The following is a 24217-nucleotide window of genomic DNA, read 5'->3' as shown; positions in this document are numbered from 1 at the left end:
TACTGGTCAGATAGCCTAACAAACCAGCAAGACCAGGTCACAGTGAGAGGCTCTGTCTCAAAGAAGGTAGAATATACCCCTGAGTATGATATCCACGGTTGACCTGTCTTTCACACACATGCTAATATACACATGCACCCCTTACACATGAACATGCATACCCACACAAAGCTAGATAGATGGGGGCACCATATGCACTCCGAGTAGAGGTTTCAGCTCTGTGGACTATTAGGCGCATAATAAGCAGTTTTCAAAGTGGTCTTTACAATTGCAATCATTTCAAAATAACAACAGCAAATTAATAAGATCCTAAAAGTAACAGGGTTTAAAATAAAGCTTTTAAAAAGATAAGCAAGGAGACTTCAAAAAGACTGTGCTTTCCAAACTCCAGGGACCACAGAACTACCAGGAGAGCATGTTTTAAATGCAGATGCTCAGTTACTTTCTCTACAGGACCCATCCACATGGTGCAGGCCAGAAGCAGAAACCGAAAATATTTATTTTCCAGTTTCCTAAGGTAAATTTGATACAGTGGTCCTAAGGTCACATTGAGAGCACTACTACAGTAGAATAGCTAAAACAATTCTACTCACACAAGGATCGTTTTCTGGCTGAATTATCTCTTTATGCTCTGTTAGTAAAGCCTGAAAGCCAGAAATAACTACTTAGTTAAAAAAGGACCTGGAAAACTTAACAGAGTATATGTTTCCAAAATTGTTCTTCTTATAATGGCATCCAATTGGGCTCTACAAGATTGATGACATTACGGTAAAATAAAATCACAGTAGGTAGTATCAACTGAATCATTCTGCAGTGTTTATGACAAGCACAAAGAGAGGAGCAATTTATTAAGTCTCTAACTAAAACATTTATTTTATCAAGGACAGACAATTACATTTACAACTATGAAATTCTAATAAAGATCTGTAGTGTCCACTGGCATTCACAATGAAAGCAACACCAGACATCAACCATCTCTGTCAAGAATTTGAAACTATGGGGACTGGAGAGATGACTCAGGAGCTAAGAGCACTGGCTGGCTGTTCTTCCAGAGGACCCAGGTTTAATTCCCAGTGCCCACATAACAGCTCACACCTGTCTGTAACTCCAGTTCCAGAGTTTCTGACACCCTTACACAGACATACATACAGGCAAAATACCAATTATTACAAAATAAAAATAAGTAAGAATTTGAGATTATGAAGCCAGAGAAGCATTTCCCCAAGCATGGCATGACACTGAGTTTTTTCTATGCTGACTCAGTGAACCTAAATCACATGACAGGGGTCCCAGAACCAGGACATCAATCTCTGAACCAACTGACAGTTCCACATAGGGTTGGGTAAGGGTTATTAGTCACACCCAGCAGTTGACCTTTTAGTATTGTAAAAAGAGACTGTAAGCAGGACAGTGGTGGTGCACGCCTTTAGTCCCAGCACTCGGGAGGCAGAAGCAGGAGGATCTCTGTGAGTTCGAGACCAGCCTGGTCTACAAGAGCTAGTTCCAGGACAGTCTCCAAAGCCACAGAAACCCTGTCTCGAAAAGAGAGAGAGAGAGAGAGAGAGAGGGAGAGAGAGAGAGAGAGAGAGAGACAGAGGGGGGGGAAACTGTAAAGCATAGGGACTCTTATGTGACCAAACCCCAGGTGAGGATATAACTAAAATATTCAGCTCCTTGTTTCCCTAAGTGTGACTGAATAATTTTGTAAACAAATGACTTGTGAGAAGAAAAAGAAAAACCTTGGAGTAAAGCAAATTTAGGAATTATCAAACAAAACAAACTCCAGCAGTTATCTTGAGTGTAGGACTTCTCAGGACCTTCAGTCTACTAAGAGATACACAGTTCTAAGTTCTAAGTTGCACTGGGAACCAACTGGCAGGACTCCCTGTGCAACCAGATTTGGAATACCATTAGACAGAGTTAAAAGCATTAGAAAAATACAACAGATATGCCTAGAAAGAGAATAATCTAAACAAGATAATCAGTGCCAATTTCTTACTCTTCAGGGAGAAAATATTCAGATTTTCTACTTCTAACTCATTCTCTTGGGAGAAACAGAAGTAAAAAAGCAAGTCATGCGATACTAATGGCTTAGAAGTTATCCTGGGAGCTACTGATTTGTATTCCAAATTCCCCCTAACTAAGCAACATAAACATCTAAATTCTATTCCCATCAACAAACTTGTGGGTACAAGAAGGCAGTCCTTGTGAGCACAGGACTGCCCAGGCTTGGAGTCAAGTACAGCTTGTGCTGTGAGTTAGCAACACTTCAACATCAGCCTTAGTAAGTTACAGCAGTATAGCCTATTCCTTGAAACCTGCATTCACTCCAAACTTACTCAAAGAATTGAGTGGCACCATTTTAATTTTAATAATCAAATCAGTAAGATGGTCCTATCTTTGGAGAGAAAGCTTTTGGGAAAATGCCCTTCACAACAGATGAAACATGAGCCAATCATTCTCTTCCTCCCACTTTCCAGGCATCTCTAATATATATTGTCAGCCTCCTTCTCTCTTACACAGCTCTCTGTAGTCCAACCTATTCTCTCCAACTTTCCCCAGCTTCATTCCCTGTGCTCACCATTATTGTACTTATCTGACAATGGCAAGAAGATTGAGGTCTGTACCCTACTTTTAAAAATAAAATCTTCCCTTGCTGACCATGCCTCTTCCAACTACGTCTCTCTACCATCACCAGCCTCAAACAGGATACTTCTTCTTCCTTATTGTCTCTACCAGCCAGATTCCTGAAGCCCTGAAATTAACTTCAATTAAAACATCACTCCATGAACACACAAGTGGACCAGTTTTAGATTTGGTGACTTTGATACACAAAGGAAGCAAAGTAGCACAGTAGTTTGAGTACAAATACTAATCTCACAACTTATTAGTAGTGTCATCTCTCAGTGTTTTGGAGAAGTTTTTTATATTCCATACATACTCTCTGGCAAGGAAGGAGAAAATAGAGACATGGGGCTGGAATGTAACTGTGTAGCCTAGGCTGACCTACTTTTCAGTAGTCTATGCTGCCCTTGATTCTCCTGTCTCAGCCTCCTGAATGCTAGGATTGCAGGCATACACCACTATACCCTGATAAAAATATTCTTCTGCATCATTTTCATTTATGTTAATACAACAGCCTATTCAAAAACTAATTTTTGAAGAAGCTCACTAGGTAGTAGGCTTTGAATTAATTCTCAGCACCATTTAAATACAGACAGACACATATACAGTAAGTTTGATTTAATATTTAAAATATTAAATTTTTAATTCTTTAAAGATTTATTTAAAATATTAAAACATCCTAAGAATTATGAAAGATTTTACATGTTCCAAATTCAAGCTGTCCTTGATTTCTTTGGGGCAAGACCTTTGCATGATAGTTTGAGAATTCTAAAAAGAAAGTACATTTAAAAGATAAGTGAATTAGCCTGGTGGTAGTGGTGCATCCTAGGCAGATCTCTGTGAGTTTGAGGTCAGCCTGGTCTACAGATCAAGTTCCAGGACAGCCAGGGATACACAAAGAAATCCTGTCTCAAAACAAACAACAACAACAAAAAGACAAGTAATTCTAAGTCAGTATTTTTTCTAAGTCATACTATGAGCAAGCACTGATCCACTACTGACATTTGGCAGAGTGTGAGCTAAAGAAGAACAAGAGTGGGGGAATGGAAAGGTAGCCAGTGTTGAAGGAAAAATCAAGCAGGAAAGAAAACAGGAGTACGAGTCACCAGGGCAAAAGGAGTCCTGGTTTTAATTCATGGCTATAAAGCACAAAAGGACTCAGCCAAAGAAGGTCAGCAACTAAGCCCAGCTTTCTTACCTTCTAAGGCTCTCCTTCTTCTCTTCACGTGACAAGCAACTGTCTAAATGCTTGTTGATGTGATTTTCTGGAATGTTGACCCCACAAACAGGACAAGACACTGCATTAAAAAAGAGAGAGAGAGACTTTATTAGCCAAAGAAAGGAGAAAAATTAACAAGCTGGTATCTTTGAGTAATTAAGAGAAAAGAGAGAACTCCAGCTAATCTGCTCTTAGAAAAGCCCACAGAACAAGGAGAGTAGGCAAACCGGTTACTAGTAACTGGCTACTTTGTGGGAAGTTACATAATCAGAATCCTAGGTCTAGAGACTGCAAGTAAGTTTGGAAGTTAGCTAATCAGAAAATCTTCAGTTATAACTTTTCTACCAAGGTACCAGCAAACTATAACAATGAGTTTTCCCAGGCCCTAGGACCATCTTACACAGGACAGAAGCAATCCCAACAACTCTGTAATGAAGTTAAAACTATGAGTGAAAGCAAGGCTTGGCTGGCTTGGTTTAATCTGGAAGAACCTCCTGAGCTCCCGGCTCCCCAGAGGGCCAGGTATGCCTTATTACAGCTGCATCTTTGTGGAGTTGCAGTGAATGTGAAGGTACCAGAACCCACCATGGGTAAAAAGCAGTGGCCAAGCAAGGGAGACTTGTGGCACCACAATCTCCAGGCTCTTTGCTCCTATTTTTTAATAGGACACAGAGAATTATATCTACTCTTTATGTCATGCTTCATCCTAAGATTTCATTTGGGGGGGAAAAAAGTTCTACAAGAGTTGAAAACATCTCCCTATGAAACTAAAAACACAACAGCAGAAACCATAGAAGGAATGATGCAGGTTGAGATGTGGTAGGAGATGCACATAACCAAAAACTAAGTAAACAAACAAAAAACCTTCCCATTACTGGCCTTCAACTGTGGGTTTGTATAGGTTTGCTAAAGACACACACAGTCCTAGTAAAATATGAGGACACAGAGATTGGTTTTGGGCTTTCCAAATCACCTTCCCTGCCATAATCCTGGCTCTGTCACCATTAGGCCACTCTGCACCACTGCAGCATGAAAACATCAGAGATAACACGTAAACAAAGGAGAAGTGTATGTTCCAGTAAACCTGTATTTACCATACAGGTGCATGCCAGCTCTGGTTTCCAGTTACTGTCAGTCTATGGGTACATTGTAGGAAGAGATATTTGGGAGGGAGAGCTAGGAAATAAGGCAGGGTTACTGAAGTTCATGTCATATGCCAAAGGGCATTAAGCCACAGGCAGAAGATCAAGGAAGTGCCCAACCAGTGGTATAAAATGGAGGCCTCTCACTGGAACCAGATAATGTGAGAGTGTTCCAATCTAAAAATAGAAAGCTACCTCGAAAAGCATTAACTGTTTCACTTCTGCAAGAATCATCCTGATTCCAAGTCTATGATAAATACAAGGAACCTACCTGTAAGCACTGAAAACGTCAATATCTAAGACAATGTCTATTCCTTCTTACCCGCCCGCCAAAAGTGCTGTCTATTAATCTTATACCACATGGATGAAATTTCCTTAAGTATAAAGAGGCATATATAAAAATCACTTCCTACCTTTAGAGTCCAGTTTCATGGTGGATGTAGAGGGTGTCACAGGACCATTAGCATCTGAAAGACCAAGTACAGTCTTTCCTATGAGACTTGTCTCTTTAATCTCAGCAGAGGTATTTATCTCCTTTTGAGGGCTGAATTTCCTGTCATTTTCTTTTCCCAACAACTCTGATACACAACCACCAGTTTCTCTAACCAGGAACTTGTCCATTAACCTGTTCCCCTGTTTAACAGGATGTTTAATGGCTTCAGCATTATGTACTTTAACAGCAACATTCTTTGAGGTGGAAGACACAGGAGATATGGGTGGTGACTCTAAGGCAAACTGCAACAGGCGAGTCCTTGAAAAACATACAAAAAAAGGGGGGGGGGAAGACAGGAAATTAAGATGTCAAATTAGACATTTATTATGTAATTCATTGCATTTATTATGTAAACTGGGATCTTCCCAATTAACACTTGTTTCTCTAAAACACAGAATTTATGCCACAATCACAAAAACAGAGGACTAAATCAGAATTAAGAGGCAGTTTTTAAGACTTCAAGTATATTAGGTTCTAGCTGCTGATATGAGACTTACTCTACAATGGCTAAGTAAAATCTGGAGAAATACATGAAGCAACAGTTAGTATCACTACCACACAATCGACACAGAAGTTTGATACTTGGGAGAAGAGAGATATATGAAGTACCCAACACTGCCCCAAGATCTTCCTTCACTTGGAAGCATTTTCTAGGATTTGTATGTTGAACTGACATCTAAGCAGGAAAAGTAATCTGTCTAGAGAGAAGAGAGCACAATTCTGGGCAGAGGTGATGAGGACTAGGGACACAGGGTGCTTGGCATGTGGGAGTCATAAGAAGGAAACCTCTTACCCATCTGCAATCACCTCCAGGGTACACAAGGACAAAAAACACATGGGGGTCTAGTAGGAAACAGACATTGGTAAAGAGATGCCAAAGGCCAATGGTGGAAAGATCGTTAGCTTAGCCCAGCCAAAGTGGAAATACCCTCATGAAGACCATAAGGATAGAGGTGAGATGTCATAGAGGCTGTACCTTAGGAAAGGGGACCATTAGGTGCACAGTGTGTATGTTCACACAAATATTTATTCATGCGTGTGTGTTTTTACTTCTATATGTATAAAACTCATGTGTATACATATGTGTGTGTAAAACTAATATTGAATCTAATAATACATTGCACCAACCCTTAGTGGGTCAAAAACAAAGAGCTGGTAATTTAATTGTTTGTCAGAACAAATACACTATCTTTCAAAGAAAGATTTTGCAGCTTCTACAACATTTGGTCTACAATGTTCATAAAGAAGAAAGAAAATAGCTACTAATCAAGCCATAAAATACTCAAAAGAAACAGATGAGAACTTTATTTTTATTATGAATTAGTACTGAATTGTATCAAATGCATTTTCTGCATTCATTATGATTATATATATTTTTCTACTTTGTTAATATAGTTACATTTGCTGATTTTTCAATGTATCTTAAATTTTTATGCCTAGGTTTTACTGTTTCAACAATGATTTTTGTGACTGCTTGTGAAAGATTATTGGAGTAGTTTTCCTTTCCTGCCCGTCTGCATTTATCAAGACTCTCTTCTTTCTTTACCTCCCTCCTTCCTTTCTTTTCTCTTCTTTTCTTTCTGTACAGGTCTCATTATGCAGCCCTGGCAGGCCGAGAACTCATCAATCTGATAAAATGTTACTTAAAAAAAAAAAAAAACACAACTAGAATCAATCATTGGTGATAACAAATGAGACATCCCCCAAGACTGACCAAGACACAGATGTCCACCACCGCCATTTCTCTTAAAACTGCAGAAAATATCCTGAGCTAAAGGTAAAAACAAAAACAATAAATTTTTCTAAAGGCAAAAAAATTTTCACTTTCACAGGAAAAGTTAGATACAAGGGGGGGTTCATTATACTATCTTCCCTACTTTTATATATATTTAGATTCTTCCACAATTTAAGAAAAGATTAAAAATAAAGTAAGCTAAGGTGGTGGCACATGCCTAGAATCTCAACATTCAGGAGGCTGAAGCAGAAGGTTCTAATTCAAGTCCAATTTCAGATACATAGTGATGCCATGTCTAACAAAAATCAAGAAAAGGAAAGAGGGAGATGGGGGGAAGGAAGAAGGGAAGAAGAGGAAGTCAGAAGGAGAGAAACATAGGAAGGTTAAAAGAAATACCTAGGGACCTTGGTCTTAGAGAGGAAACAAATTTTTAAAAATAGAGAGAGAGAACCATCATCTTCAATAGTCTCTTTTCCTTCCAGTCTCTGATTTAGTACAAAGAAGGTTCTGAGAAAAGCTTTCCTCTCATAATGACAAAGGAGAGAAGACAGTCGGTATTCAACCACAGATGAGACACCACTGATCCTTTCAGCACACTAGTGATAATTTCCCTTTATTCCACAATTCAGATGAACTGAATTCCAATTGGCTCTCTTATTTCAAGGCATGTCAATAAAGACTACAGCAGACAGTAGCAGCAAGGTCACACAATAAACTATTCTCGAAGCTAAAATTAAAATCCATTAACCTATTCCAGTACCACCTACTCTTGCCAGAGAAGCACAATAGAAAGCAAAGCCTCTACTCATGAAATAAGGGGTAAAACAGGCTTATTGTACATATATATATATATTGAAGCCAAATACAATGCAGCCAAAGGGCTAAGAAAACAGCTCAACGATAAGAGAGATTCCCTAGCATGAGGAAGGCTCAGGGTACCAGTCCCACACAAGAAAAAATAAAATAAAATAAACTGCGGCCAAGCATGAGAAGATGAGGTAAGTATTCTTTATAGCTGGTCAGAAAGCCTCATAGAAGGTAACCTATGAGAACAGAGTTCAGAGAAAGTAGGAAAGTGGTCACCTGGGAAAACACTGCTTCACCTACAAACTACAGCAAGCACGTAGAGGAGAAACAAGAAGGCAGGCAACTGAATAATAAAGGGCAAACAAGAAGTCTAAGAGGGAGCAAGATGGCAGGGCAACCAGAGGACTAACTCAGAAAGGACTTGGGCTCCTGCTCCAGTGAGATGGAGAACTCAAATGTTTGGATGTTAAATGTTCCCTGAAGGCTTAAGTGCTAAAATGGCATGTTTAGGAGTTGCTGTGGATCTAATTTTAAAAATGGGTCACTATGGGAGGTCCTTAGGCCACTGGAGCATGTCATAACACAGGATTGTGGGCACATTCTTTGTCCTTTGTCCCCTTCCTGGAATGCAGGAATCCTTTTACTATAATGTGCCATCGTCACAAAAGGTGTAAGCCCATAAGGCCCAATCTTGGACTGGAAGCTCTAGAAGGAACAAAGACATCTTTTCTCTTTATAAGGTACACAGCTTGGGCACTTTATTATAGCACCATAAGCCTGCCTAACACAAAGAACTGCCACTAATGGGCTTTTACACATAACCTGACTCTGCTTTAAAGGAATCACTTTAGTTATCAGCATCAGGACAGATTTTAGGAAAGCCAAAGTAAACATAAGAATACAATTAGCAATGGTCAAGGTCTAGTAGGACAGCAATGACTTGGACCAGATTCTAGACAATAAAGAGATGACAGACTCAGCCTTGGGAAGCATTGTCAACACAGAACAAGTAGGACTCAATGGATCAACAAATTAAGTGGTAATAAAACGGAGTTCAGGAAGACGCCAGTCTTTTGCTAGAGTAGTTAAAAGGATAGTTCCAGTGTGGGGCTGAGGAGACAGTAGGTAAAAGTGCTTACCATACAAGCTCCACAACCCGAGTTTGGGTCCCCAGAAGTCATGTACAAGCCAGATGTAGCAGCACAAGCATCTGTAATTCTAGAGTAACCCCGTGGAGAGAGGGGAGACAGAAATAAGACAAACTCCAGATGCTCAGGGGCCACACAAAGAGATCCCATCTCAAACAAAGTGGAAAAGCAAAGAATGATACTTGGTGACTGTCCTATGATCTTCATGTGGTTGGTTTTTTGCTTTTTTGTTTTACTCCCAAATAATCACACAGAGACTTATTCTTTCTTATGAATACCGGGCCTTAGCTTGACTTATTTCTAGCCAGCTTTTCTTAAATTATCCCATATACCTTTTGCCTCCGGGCTTTTACCTTTCTCTATTTCTGTGTATCTTTTCTTTCCTTCTTATTCTGTTTCTGGCTAGTAGATGAGTGGCTGGCCCCTGATGTCCTCCTCTCCTTTTCTCCTTCTCTATCCTTTCTCTCTTGCTCTCCTTCTATATATTCTCTCTGCCTGCCTGCCAGCCCCACCTGTGGCCAAGAATCAAAACTCACACTATGCATCTAGGTGCATAAGTCATTGAGCCATATAATAAATTTAGCTACACTACTAGAGCCCCTGCAAATATTTGCTCTGATCTGAAACATGCAAAGAGCAGTTTAGAATCATCTGATGAAGACAGAGGCTACTAAAGCACATTCTTTTTTTTTTTCTTTTTATTTTATGTGTATGAGTTTTTATCTGCATGTATGCAGTGCCTGCAGAGGCCAGAAGAAGTCACTGAGCCTGGAGTTAGAGACCTTTGTAAGCTGCCATGTGGGTGCTAAAAATCAAACCCCAGGCCTCTGGAGTGCTTTCTCCAGCCCCTACAGCACACTCTTAGTAGCACCTTAGAGCATCAGTATGTAAGATGGAAATGCACAGTAATAATAGAATCTGGTTTCGAATTCCTCTGTACCAAGTACTAAGTAAATGTACTAAGTACTAAGTAATCACAATGACCTTTACATAACTCTCATCTGTACTCCCATAAACAGCACCATTTATCTTTTCAGATGAAGACACAGGAGTCAAAGGGGTAAATCTCTTGATTGCAATCATAATAGGAGAACCACAACTAGAGCCTAGTGCCACCTGAATGTAAGTAATTATAGCTTGCTATAAATGACACAACCACAATCACAGGGGAACTCACATCCTATTTGTGAGATACTAAGAGCATTATCTCTATTATTGTTACCTAAGATGTTTTGGTAAATTCTCTGACAATTTCAAACATATAAAACTGTATTCTGACCATATTCACCTCCCTTGCCCTCTATTACCCCCTCCCACTCCATCAGAACTCTTCTCCCAAAAAGCCCTGGTCCTATCATCCTATTTTCATCCTCTCCCTCTCTCTCTCTCTCTCTCTCTCTCTCTCTCTCTCTCTCTCTCTCTTCAATCCCTACTGAGTTTACTTAGGGTTGCTTGTATGAGAAAAGGTCTGGGTTTACTTACTAGAGCAGAGTCAACTTATAAATGGCTACATCACTAAAGATGTAGTGGTAGCAGAGGCAGTTTACATACCTTTAATCCCAGCACACTCGGGAGGCAGAGGCAAGCAGAGCTCTGAGTTCAAGGCCAGCCTGGTCTGCAGAGCAAGTGCCACACAGAGAATACCTGTCTCAGAAAAGGGGGAGGGAAAGTGAGAGGAGGAAAAGAGGAGGGGTAGAAGGAAGGAAGGAAGATGACTCCTCATCCCCTAAGAGCCATCAACTAACTTAGGGAGGGGTGGGACTAAAATATTTATATTCTTACATTTGGAATATCTAAAGAAAACCCCAAATTTGACCAACCCAAAGAACTCATAAAACCAATGCTATAGATGGAGACTGACCTCCATTTAAAAAACGAAGAAATAATACTTTAACACTTAAGGCAGTAATAATGCTCTCCTTACAAAACACAACAATAAAAAAATCTAACTAAACTTTTGTTCAAAACAGTAGATTAAGAATTTCTTCCCTAAAACACAGGGTCTTGTTATGTAACCCAAGCTAACCTCAAACTCATTATCCTCTAGCCTCAGCTTCCCAAATGCTAGGATGAAAGTTAGCCACCACACCTGGCAAGAACATTACTTTAAATTAAAATGAGCCAAGACCTCAGAAATCTATGGGACCTCTTATAGTAGATCAGTACTTATCCCTAGCATAGGAATGGACTTTGGGAGCCCATTCCACATAGAGGGATACTCCCTGAGCCTAGACACAAGCGGGTGGGCCTAGGCCCTATCCCAAAGGATTAGACAGACTCTGAAGACCCCCTATGGAAGGCCTCGCCCTCCCCGGGGAGCAGAAAGGTTATGGGACAGGTAGGGTGTTAGTTGGGGGGGAGGCAGGGGAAGAGGGGAAAGAGAAGGAACTGGGATTGACATGTAAAACAATCTTGTTTCTAATTTAAATTTAAAAAATGCAGAAAAAATTTAAATATATAAATAAATAAGTCAAGAAAAAGCATGCTCTTTGAAAATGAACACCAAAGGCCAAAAGAAAATGTAAAAGATCCACGTCATCCTGTATCTGAAACTTCTTAAATTATTTCCCATATCTTGTTATTATTCAATTTAGAATATTAAATTTTTAAAAATCAAAATGGCATATAAAATGGTAATAGCAGATGAGAAAGACAAGAAATAAAATCAACAAGCAACATAAATACCTTACATTTTAATCATAAGATTAAACTTCTTCCCTCATCAATCTTAGACCAGAGTTCAAACAAGTATTGATATCGATTAACTTCTATTTCATCCCTACTAATTTTACAGATGAAGTACTAGCACAGCCCAAGGTGAGCATCCAAGAAATGAGCACTTCAAGGATGATGCTAACAATGGTAATGCCAAAGAAGGCAAGCACCAAGAGAATGACAAAATCTATCTGGGGATCTTGAAATACACAGACAAATAAAAATAAATCTTAAAAAGCAAAATAAAACAAAACTAAAACAAGTTGAGGGGATGGTTCAGTCGAAAGTGACTTTGGTGGTAACAAGAGGACCCGAGTTTAAGCCCCAGGACCCCCATAAAAAGCTGAGACTGTTGATGCATGGAAGTGGGGCTTGGACCTACCCCAACCTACTATGGCGGACTTCATTCACTCATCACGGAAGCCTTTACCCATGAGGAGGAATGGACTGTGGGTAGACTGGGGGGGGGGGGGGAGAACTATGGTTGGAACGTAAAATGAAATTTAAAAGAATAAATGAATTATTAAAAAAAAAAAAGCTGGGGCTAGCCAGGCAGAGATAGGCAGACCCTTGAAACTCATTAGCTAGTTGACCTATCCAAATTTTCAAACTTCAAGTCAGTGAGAAACACTCCCCAAAGACACCCAATACTGATCTCTAGCTTCCATAGCCTCACACACATGAAAGTGTACCCACACACATGTGTACTGATCCCTAGATTCCATACCCTCACACACATGTGTACTGATCCCTACCTTCCATACCCTCACACACATGAAAGTGCACAGACATTAACAAGAACACGTCACACCCACACATAAATTCCCCCACCAAAAAAAAGCCCTAATAGACAAGAGACTTTACAGTAAGAAAGCAATGACTTCACTGGGAGAATCAGAACCACATAGTTTCTTTAGAAAAACACACCACCCTTATGTGGTCTCACTAAGAAAGTAGTTACTGTAATGAACATTAGGAGAGTCCAGAGTACCAAACGTGATCATCTTTAGTACACAAACCTATGAATAAATGTGCAATTCTAATAGCACTCTGATGACATTTTTAGAGGCAAGGTATCTCAAAGAATGCTCCAACAAGCCAAGAAGTCCTCCTATACATGAATATGTGAACTAATAACATGATTAAAACAATGCAAGATATGTTTGGTAAAACATGCTTTCTTATATCTTTCGGTGACCAAAGTCATATTCACACATTCATGCATTTGACAGTTAAGGATCAAAGCTATGTATGAGAGCTTTGCAGAGAAGCAGTTAGTTACATGTCTCACACAGCATACCATATTACACATGCTGAGTAAATATGATTAAGAATTAATAGGTTAAAACATACAAATAGAACCAATTACAGATATGTGTACACAAAAGTGTTAGTATACACAACTGCATAGACACATGTATTCCTTAGAGCTGTCCATTAAGAAGCCTCAAAGCCTAACACAGTAGCAATACAACATCAACTATAAATAAAGAGCCAATTAATCCAAACTTTAACCCTTAACTGTCCCAAAGAGGAGACTTTCTATCAAATAGGGAAAATCCTATGACTACATATTAGAGCTTTATCATGTGTGCAGTGGCTTTCATCACTTCCCTTCTGCTCCAGTATGTAAGCCTGCACTCCCTAACTGAATGGAGATGGGGAGGAAGAACACATAAAAGGCAAAGGCAGTTAGAAGTTAGTCACAAAACTGAATCATACCGTGCAAAATTCATGCTTTTTACCAGTTCATCTAAAAGACGGTTATTTCTCAGGTCTGGTTCTGTTACTGCCTAGAAAAGAAAAACAACAGATGGAAAAGGTCAGTTTTTGAAAATATCTGACCTCTCCTCCTGGGGCCTTCTGTCCCACACATCTTCCAGGAAAGCCTCAAAATAAAGTGAATTCATCACATACTAACTCAGAATTTTAGCCAGTGAATCAGGACCTGCTAACTGGAGCCTGATAACAGCTCTCAAAGGCATGTTAAAACTATCTGCTATTTTCTCTGCACAAACTAAGACAAAACCCATTATGAAAAAGGATTTTTCTTCAAAATACCAACCTCTAGCTTTCCCTAAATTACTCAGAAACAAAGGAGAGATGCTTCTAAGTAATAACACTGCAAGAGGCACTAAGTGTTCAAAAAAGGTTAAAAACAGTAACTCAAAACTCCAGAAGCACTAGCCAGCACTGCAGCGCAGATGTGGTCTGGTATGTCTTGGTGCTACCATCTGAGCAAAGGCAGCACAGCAAGGGCAAAGACCTCTGAGATGGGAGGCAGCTGCATTGTTTATGGCACAGGGAAACAGTTTAGACAAGTTCAATGACATCCTGACCCAATGTACCAGTCAGAGCAGTCATCCCTCCACTCCCTGCAGTGACCTGTTCAAGAGAGCCAGGTCTCTTCTTCCTTTACCCGGACACAGGTTTGATTTCCCATTCTAGCTCCCTTTCTCCGTTTTCACCTCAAGACAAAGTCTCAGGAACGGCCAGCACACTTGCTGATGTTTGTTCTAAAGGGCTGGTCTGGGAGGGCGGTAAGAGACCAGGGAGGCTTGGGTGAGCCCAGTTGCCATCGATCTCTTGCCTCCTCTACAAATACAAACACCAGTCCTTCATAAAGAATCCCACCAGTAGTTTTCATCCAGAGTAAGAAATTAGAAAAAGTTAGAAACCATAAAAATATAAATTGAGTCAAAGAGTACTACAGCCTTTTACTTTACAAAATACATTTAGGGCATCAAAAGTCCTGATGAGAAATGGAACAAAACCCAAGTCTCTTACGTGTACTTGATAAGTCTTTCCTGGAAACTGTCAAGTGGTTTAATTCAGTGACTACATATGAGCCCATGAATTTTTGTGGATACAGAAAGCAAAAAAGCTGTCCCATTCAACAAAATTTTTTAAAAGAAAAATAAAAACTTACCACACAACAAGTTGGGCACTGAGTTTTATAGGACAAAAATTTTCTTATACAGAGAGAACAATCTGCAAAAAAACACAAAATGCAACACAGAAAGTTATGCTATTTAGTAATGCAGGAATCTGACTTTTAACAAAATTTTGGCCTAAGACTAGAATACTACCATCATTGTATCATTATAATTTTAATTTTAATTTTCTAGTGCCTTCTTGCCCCACAAGTTATTTACATGTGCAACTAAAAGCACTGTTAAGGAAATGCATCCAGTACAATGAATTTCTATGTTCTCACAACTCTAAGCACATGCCACTCCCTCTTTTCTCCATTTATGAACCACAGAAACACACAGAAGCCCTAGGCTTAATTTATACATGTGCCAGATACCTACACCCTACCCCGTGATGCCTACACCCTATGCTTAACAAGTACTTGGGTGGCAGGTGCCAAAACAACACACAGAGCTAAGGGAGTTTTTTGTTGTTTTGGTTTGGTTTTTTTTAACCACAAAGAGCCAACAAAGTACAGGTTAACTACATTACAACTCAAGCAGAAAGTGTCCACTAAATTCTTCATAGCTGAGGCAGAGTAAGATGCACTTCCAAAGAAAACTATCTGGTGTAACACCTCACTGGTGGCTCCTTTACATGAACCTAAGTTCAGCTGAATTAAGGAGCCTTATTAAAAACCAATCCATTTAGTTGAGGAAGCAAAACCAGTATTATTTTGATGGTGGAAATATTCACAAATACAGTATTGTCACCTCCAACAACAGTACCACAAGGGGGAAAAGGAAGGGACATATTATGGCTTAGGATAGGCAAAAAAACAGGTTGAGCTCTTTTGGGTATTGCAAAGAAGCTGGAAGTTGCCATTCAGTTGTGAACTAGCTGAAAAACCAACAACTCTCCTCAGAAAAACAAGGTCACAGGCTAAACTGCTACCCCTCTCCCCAAAAAACTAGACAAGCAGCTCTATAGGGAGGAGAGCCCACAATCAGAAAGCACCTCAAGAGCCAGAAAAGAAACCTGTACTGGAGCCAGCACCAAAGAGAACACCTGAAAGATGGCCAAGTTGGTGCCAGGAATGGGATATTGCTCTGATAGGCCTGACCATGCTGGTTTTTGGAGGAATACAGCAGTCTCTGAGACTTTGGACTAGGAAAGCAGGTGAAGTGGGGCTTAACAGGCCATCCTAGTAGGAGTGTGGACGACAGCAATGCTAAGAGCAGTGTGGGCTATGAAGGCCCAGCTCAAAAGGTTTCAGAAGGGAACAATATTAGCCACTGAAATAGAAAACATTCTTGTGATATTTTGGCAAAGAATGTGGCTGCTTTTCCACACTTGTCCTAAATTGAAAACAATGGATTAATTTCCTTGGTAAAGGAAATTTTAAGACAGCTGAACACTGACACTCAAGTGGTTCTTAGCAATCACTCTTCTGTGGGTCTACAATGAAAAAGAACAAGTGGGGCAAAAAGGAATGCAAAATAGAGTTTGAGGAGAAAAAGAACAGCAGAAAATTTAATGTCAGAGCCAAGGCCTGTGCTGAAAGAGATGAGAAGATTAAAGAAAGACCTGTTATACAACAGAATATAGGGAGAGGTGCACTCACAGCAAAACCCCATTCAGCAATGCCTAAGGAATTTTCTCCTGCTAAAAACAAAGGAAAGCACTAGGCTGGGTGGTGGTAGCAGCTCCCACCTTTAATCCCAGCACTCAGGAGGCAGAGGCAGGTGGATCTCCATGAGTCCAGCCTAGTCTCCAGAGCGAGTGCCAAGACATCCAGAGCTGTTACACAGAGAAACCCTGCCTCGAAAAACCAAAGAATAATAGAGAATGATAGATAGATAGATAGATAGATAGATAGATAGATAGATAGATAGATAGATAGATAGATAGAATAAATGAAAAATAAAAAAGAAAGAAAAAGAAAACACCATCCATCCAACTAAGGACAAGCACTCCAGAATGTCCAGGAGTGCAGCTCTGCATAACTTTGTGACCTTCATCTGGAATAACAACACAATGACTTGGGGTCCAGTTTAACTAACCTGCTTCTTAACTCATTCTAACTTTAATAACTAAATGCAAACATAATGTTTATTGCTTGTTTACAAACAAACAAACAAGCAGAGTGAAACCGAATCAAGTGATTTACAACAATGAATCCTGAAATGGTTAAGGAGTAACAAGCAATAAATAACTAGGACTCAATCCTATCAATCCAAGACAATAACACATGATGAATCTAGCTATAGATACATCTATGTGTATTCCAAAGACCACATTAACTGAAATGGGAAGAATTTTATCTGACGATTCTTAACTGTACTTGTTACATGACATATCTGTCAGACCTCATTGAACATGCTCAATTTCTTTTTTTTTTTTTTTTTTTTTTTTTTGGTTTTTTTCCAGACAGGGTTTCTTTGTGGCTTTGGAGGCTGTCCTGGAACTAGCTCTTGTAGACCAGGCTGAACTCACAGAGATCCGCCTGCCTCTGCCTCCCAAGTGCTGGGATTAAAGTTGTGTGCCACCACCGCCCAGCGAACATGCTCATTTTTTTAATTTTATTTAAATTCTTTAATTACTACTCCTATTTGCATATCCACCCCCCCATTCCCTCACCCTCCCATCCTCCCATGTTCCCCACCAACCCCCTCCAACCAATCCCCCAACTCCTCCCCAAGGATAGTGAGGCCCTCCACCAGGGACCTTCAACATCTGTCATATCATTTGGGGGAGAGCCTAGGCCCTCCTTGTTGTATCTGGGCTGCAATAGTATCCCTCCATAGGGAATGGGCTCCCAAAGTCCATTTGTGCTCTAGGGTTAAAGACTGGCTCCACTGTTAGAGGTTCCATAGACTGTCCTGGCCTCCTAGCTGGCACCCACATTCAGAGGGCTTGGTTTGGTCCAATGCTGTTTCTGCACCTTTATGACTAGGGTCCTCAAGTTCTCACTAGATCAGGTTTCTGCAGCACCGTCTTGGCTCCTTTGCTCATCCCTCCTCCCTCTCCACAACTTGATTCCTTCCATAGACTGCCAGGCAGTGAGGGGTTTTTTGTTTTGTTTTGGTTTTGGTATATGTGGAAGCATTTGCCTGGATATGCACACATGGAAGCCAATCACCCTCCATTGTATTTTAGAGACAAGGTCTCTCACTGAACCTGAAATTCACTCTTGTTTCTATTGTTTTTCCAAGTAGGCTGACTAGAGTGAGCTCCCAGGATTCATCTATCTCTGTCCACAGTACTAAGGCTATTTAGACAGAAAAGAGGAGAAGATGGGGGAAGTGCTTCTGTGTATGTTTGTCTTACTGGATGATAAATAAAGTACTGTTTGGCCAATGAGGCAACAAGTTAGGCGGGACTAGAAGTCAAGGAGGAGTCTGGGAAATGCAGTAAAGAAGTGGTGATCCAGGCAGGAAATGACATAGCAGGGAGACTCATATATAAGCAAGGGCAAGAAGGAAGTCCTCCTTTTCTCTCTTCCTTCTCCTCTCTGTGGAGTCACCATTTAACCCCGGGAAGACAGAACACTTCCACTGGTGTCCGATAAGTCTTATAAAATATATAGATTTGTGATAATTAAGACTGAGCTACCAAATGAGAAATCCTAGTCATTGGCCAAGTAGCATTTGTACCTAATATACATCTCTATGTGTTACCTGGAACCTTAACATGGCAGCAGGCAGAACTTGGGCGGCCTAGCAGAAAGTGCCCACATGGAAGCAGGGCTTAGGCGGTTTTGGAGTAAAGACTTATTGTTACAGATGTACACGACCCTTGTCTTTTTTGTGGGTAGTAGAGAGCAGAACTCATATCCTCTCTTTACCCACTAAACCATACTCCACAGCCTCAAGTTCTGTATATTAATTCTCAGAACTATCATCTGAAGTAAAAATTACTCAACAGTCTTTTACATTTAGAGGAATGTTGGTCAATAATTACAAACTCATCTACTTGGTAAGTGGCACTTAACAGTCAGCGTAGGTGTATCTGTAAAGCTGACATTTGCCAACATCTTATTATGACTTCACAGAACTTTTTGTCAAAGCTTTTTCCCAATAAAACCATCATTTAAGCCAAACTGAACTGACTTTTAACTTTCCAAGACAAATATCAACTTAAAGCAGAGAACAAAAAAGGATCATAAAATCTAAACATTCAATAAGCTAAATGACAGGTTAACTAACCTCCAAAACAAAAGCTATTAAAATACTTAGGAGCATAGCAGAGCACTTGCCTAAGTTAAGTATGAGGGCGTGGTTAAATCCACATCACCTAACAAATAGGTAATCAAAGGAATAAGCTTATCCACTAAGCACTTAAAACATACTTCTCATAGAGGATAAGCAATTCTACTGTATTACTCTTTTCAGTATCACACAGCTGCAAAGTGATAAAATGATCTGCAATACTCTTCAATGAGAGAATTCTGAGGGAATCCAGATGGTCCTTGAATTATGATTGTTTGACAATTTTCCCACTGTACCAGAATACAAAAACAGCATTCACTGAATAGAAACTATATTTTACATTTTGATTTCCTCGGTCCTGCTCCCCACAACCTTCCACTAGCAATATACAGTACGACACTTTTAAATGCCAGATAGAGGTAGTAGGCACAGCTCCCCATCAGCCCGTTGGTCAGGAGTGTCAGTTCATTCTACCTGTACTGTGCTACAACAGGAAATAGGTTAGGTGCATTAACAAAATGTTCACAGTATTTTCAACTCCTGACAGGTTTACTGGAATATAATCCCATATTGAAAAGCATCTGTATTTCTATTGTCTTGAAGTTTAAGATTTATAATTCCACACCAAGTGGTTGAACCATTTATTTGTTGTTCTGCTAAAAACATCCAGAAGCTTAACATATTAAAGGGCTCAGCAAATAACCATATACTGTTACCAAAATCTTTAGTGCTGTAAATTCTACAAAAGACATAAAAATATCCAAAGGGGGAGGTGGTAGAAAATATAAGAACCTGGTAAGAAACTGCCATACTCAAGATAAGGTGATAGCATAGATCCTAAAAGTACAAGATAGAAGAATGAAAGATAAAAATAAATGTGAATGAATCTTCTGTATTAATGAAAACTACATTATGCTTTTACTAACACAAGCAAAACGTACTTACAGTTGTGAGAGCACTGGGGGATTATCACTGCAATGTTGAAATACTCAAAGCAAATCCCACAGCGAAGCAAATCATCTATTGTCTGAAATATAAAAACATGTGTCAGCAACAGCAGAATCAATACCTGGCACACAACTTTCCCTTTATTCCCCTAAAATTAATTTCATAGCACTTATTTGTGAGTTATACATATTCAAAAATCTAACTACAGATAAACAACAAAGTATCATGACAAATAGAGAAAAATGCCCCGATAATTATTCAAATTTGCTGGGTGTGTGGTGTACACCTTTAATCCTAGAACTCAGGAGGCAGAGGCAGGTGGATCTCTGAGAGTCTGAGGCCAACCTGGTCTACAGAGTGAGTGCCAGGAAAGCCAGAACTGTTACACAGAGAAACCCAGTCTTGAAAAACCAAAATTAAATAAATATTAAAAAATTCAAACTTTAGGTTATCCCAGTTGCTTTGGACAGCTGATGCTGCAGGTTCCTTTGCCATACTGTTGTTAGCCCTTCACAAAGGGCTCCCGCATTCCTACTCTTCTCCCATGTTTCCAGCTCTTCAGACCCCAGCCTCTGGCAAAAGGTCACCACTTGGTGGAAAGTATCAACAATGAGTCTCCACACAGCTTAAGAAGGAAGCTGGAGACTAGTAAAGCCAACCATTAAAATGTCTCTAGTAGTGTATGGTCACATGCACCTGTATTCCTAGCCTTCGGAGGCTGAGGTAGGATTCTGAGACTGAAATCGCCATCCTCCTCATGGTAGTCCAATACTTTCTGCATGATATACCACAGCGCAGCCGAATGAGGAAGCCTTCAAAATAGCTAACTACAGTCAGTGTCAACTCAGACAACAAGCTAAGCAGAGCAGGATTTATTTTTGCAACTTAAAATCTTTTAATCTGTTTAAGAAAGGTACTGATAGTAACTATGGTAGGCTGCTTTATTCTCAAGAAATCTATGTGTGAGAAGCTAAAGGGGTACCTGAAGGGCAGAATCTTTGTCTGACATGGAAGTGGCCCTGGCTGCCACCCTGAGCTATACACATATACACACACACACACACACACACACACACACACACACACACACACACACTGAATTAAAAATGTAGACTATAATCAGGGATAGTGGCACGTGTTTCCCAACACTTGGGAGGCAGAGGCAGGAGGATCTCTGAGTTCAAGACCAGTCTGACCTACATAGTTTCAGGACAGCCAGAACTATGCAGTGAGAACCTACTCAAAAAAAAAAAAAAAAAAAGCTGCAAAAGTAGAATGTATTCCATATATGAAAAACTTCTGAAAAGATACAACCAAGTGATAAATCATAGTTACTAAGATCAGGGAACTGGACAATGAGGGAACTGGAAGGAAGGAGGTCTGTTTCATTTTATGTATTTCCTAAACCATATGAATCTATTACTTTAAAAATGTAGAGACTGGCCTGGCAGTGGTGGTGCACGCCTTTAGTCCCAGCACTTAGGAGACAGAGGCAGGCAGATCTCTTTGAGTTCTCAGCTAGCCTGGTCTACAGAGAGAACTCTAGGACAGCCAAGGACAAGAGGAACCCTGTCAAGGGAAAAAAATAAATGCAGAGACTGAAGAGATGTCTTAGCAGTTAAGAGCACCAGTTGCTCTTACAGAGGACCTTGTTTGGATTCCTGGCACCCATACCATGGCTCACGACCATCTATGATTCCAGTTCCAACCCTCTTCTGACCTCTACAAGCCCCAGGTATGCATGTAGAGCATACATAACATGCAGGCAAAACACTCAATGCACAAAATAAAATAAGTAATTATTTAGAATAAGCAATTTAAACATAAGCAAATACCATTATGGTGGCACATACTTTTACACCTAGCACTTCAGAGACAGGAGCAGGAGGATCCAAAGCTAGATGCCAGCTTGGGCTAGGTAGCAAGCTCTAAGCTTGCCTATACTACATAGGGAGCCTGTCTCAAAATCAAACACAAACAAAAAAAGTTGTCATTAACAATCCGTATGTGAAATATTATGTAGCTATTAAAAGCCTGCTTGTGTTGGGCAGTGGTGGCACACACCTTTAATTCCAGTGCTTGGAGGCTGAGTTCAAGGCCAGCCTGGTCTATAGAGGGAGTTCCAGAACAGCCAGGGATACACAGGAGAAACCCTGTCTCAAAAACAAAACAAAACAAAACAAACAAAAAACCTGCTTGCAAAGAATAATCAATTGTCGAAGAAAAATGCATTGTTCTTAGGAAAAGTAAGAAAAAGCCTGCACTCAAGGGCAGAGGCAGAAGGACTACCCAATGATTCTTAGTCAAAAAACCAAAACCAAAAAATATCCACCCAAGGAAATGTTACTTAAATGAAATAATTCAGTGTGCAATAATTCCTTAAAATAAAAGGCTAAGTGCTGGGCCTAGGTCCTGATCTCTGTTTTAAAAAGATGTGTGTCGGGGGATGGCAAGTGACCCATGACTTTAAACCCGGCGCTCAGGATGCTTGAGCAGGTAGCTCTTTGACCTGGACTACTGGCCAGGCAAGGTGTCTCATAAATTAATAAAATAAATAAATAAAAGACAGCTGTGCCGTTATTGAGTAAGGCAGGGCACATCAGGGAGAAACCGGTTGCAAGCGTGCCAAGAACGAGGAGCCTTAGCGAGAAATGGAAAGCCATGGTAAGCAGATCTCCTGCTTTGCTACAGGATTATAAAAATTTAAAAAAAAAAAAAAAAAAGTCATCGATGCAACGTCCACGCGTGATGTCACTGTTAACACAGGAAATCCTCGGAGGATGAGCTGTCACCATTGTTGACACTGCATTACAGTGACTTTATGCTGACGACGAGGTGGTTGTGACGGAAACCCAGACCATCGAGTTCGTTAGGGCGGCCATCCTGGCCTCCCGACGGACGGCCGCAGCGTGTCCCGGACCGTCTCGGGAGTTGGAAACGGAGGCGCGGCGTCTCGAGGCCGGCCAGGGTAGGGCCGAGGCGGATGCGCGCGGCCAGGGCCGCCCCGCTCGCACCACTGCCGTCCGCGCCCCGGCCTTCCCGGGACACTCACCTTCATCATCGCCAGCCCCGGAGGCCACCGCGGTTCGGCCAGGGCCTCCATGGTCGCACCTGACAAGCCCGCCAGCTACCGGCCTGCCGCGAAGCTCCTTTACTCGAAATTCCCCGCGCTACAGCATACGTCAGCAATGCGCGACGCGCTCGAGGCGAGCGCACAGCATGCTGGGAGCTGTAGTTAGCAGGCGTCACGCTTCAGCGTTTGTGGACGCCCGCAGAGGAAAAGTGAGAATTCCAGGGCGCAACCTGGAGCGGTGTAGTCCTTAGACCCCGGGAGACAAGAGGATGATTGGAAGATGGAGGGCAGTTTGTCTCTGTCTTAGAAAATGAATGAACAAAAGATTCCCGAAGGTGACTGATTATTAGGAAAAAGTCAGTGATCAAACGAAGCCTAAGCCTTGATAGATCTTTCAAAGTCTAGGCTCTTGTCTTCCCCTCAGGTCGCACTGTCTTGTTATAGAGATCTGTCCTTTTCCTTGCAAACATCTAAAGTTACACTTCTGTCTCAACTCCGCTTTCTGTGAGAGATAGTGGCATCCACCAGAGCCACATAGAGGCTACATGATCCAAATAGGAACTCTTGTTTTAAGTAGGGGGGAAGAGTCAAAAGCAGTCTTATCCCCACTAAGCACGCACTCTACCACTTAACTACCTCCCCCGCAACACACACACACACACACACACACACACACACACACACACACACACACACACACACACACACACACCACCTCTAAAGTTTTAATTTAAAATTACTTCTATTCTCCAGAGATAACCACTGTGTTTCCCATTCAGTCTGAGGAAGAGTTTCTCCTTGACCAAACTTCAGTCTGGCTTTTGAACCATCATCTCCTAGCTAATCCGACTCATAAGGCCCAGTTTTGGTAAAGAGGATTGCTCAGTCAGTTTAAACAGGAACCTACATTCCTCATATCAAATCACTCCCACTACTGGCTTGGTTCCTCATCCTCATCCATCTCCCATCCTGACCTGTCTCCAGCAAGAATCCCTTTAGGCTGCTTTAACCAGAATCCCATCATCTAGATGTGGGATGCTGACCAGCACATAACCACCCTGACTAGCCAGCTTGGTATTCATCCCCTGTCTTCCTTGGGCCTCCTCTTCAAAAAGTCGCAGGGGCCACAAGTTAGTCCAGCTGCCACCCAAGACAGAACGCTGCAACTTGCCGTGTCACTGACACCCA

General features: G+C 40.9%; 1 protein-coding gene across 3 annotated transcripts in view; it reads right to left on the bottom strand.

Moving 5' to 3' along the window:
* Window positions 1-23155, bottom strand: part of Rad18 (RAD18 E3 ubiquitin protein ligase) — a 76605-nt gene extending 53450 nt beyond the window's left edge. For all 3 annotated transcript variants that reach the window (XR_003487612.2, XM_027429037.2, XM_027429038.2), the window contains exons 1-6: window positions 23009-23155; window positions 19954-20035; window positions 14814-14875; window positions 13607-13677; window positions 5400-5737; window positions 3824-3923 (exon numbers count right to left, since the gene is read on the bottom strand). Coding sequence is in view for 2 of the 3 variants with exons in the window: in XM_027429037.2 (XP_027284838.1) it covers window positions 3824-3923; window positions 5400-5737; window positions 13607-13677; window positions 14814-14875; window positions 19954-20035; window positions 23009-23059 (704 nt within the window). In the remaining variant the exon portion in view is untranslated. The remainder of the gene's footprint in view (window positions 1-3823; window positions 3924-5399; window positions 5738-13606; window positions 13678-14813; window positions 14876-19953; window positions 20036-23008) is intronic.
* Window positions 23156-24217: the final 1062 nt, after the last annotated feature.

The sequence above is a fragment of the Cricetulus griseus genome, chromosome 8 (assembly GCF_003668045.3).
Source record: "Cricetulus griseus strain 17A/GY chromosome 8, alternate assembly CriGri-PICRH-1.0, whole genome shotgun sequence".
Classification (NCBI taxonomy): Eukaryota; Metazoa; Chordata; class Mammalia; order Rodentia; family Cricetidae; genus Cricetulus; species Cricetulus griseus.
This window is presented reverse-complemented; position numbering and strand designations above follow the sequence as displayed.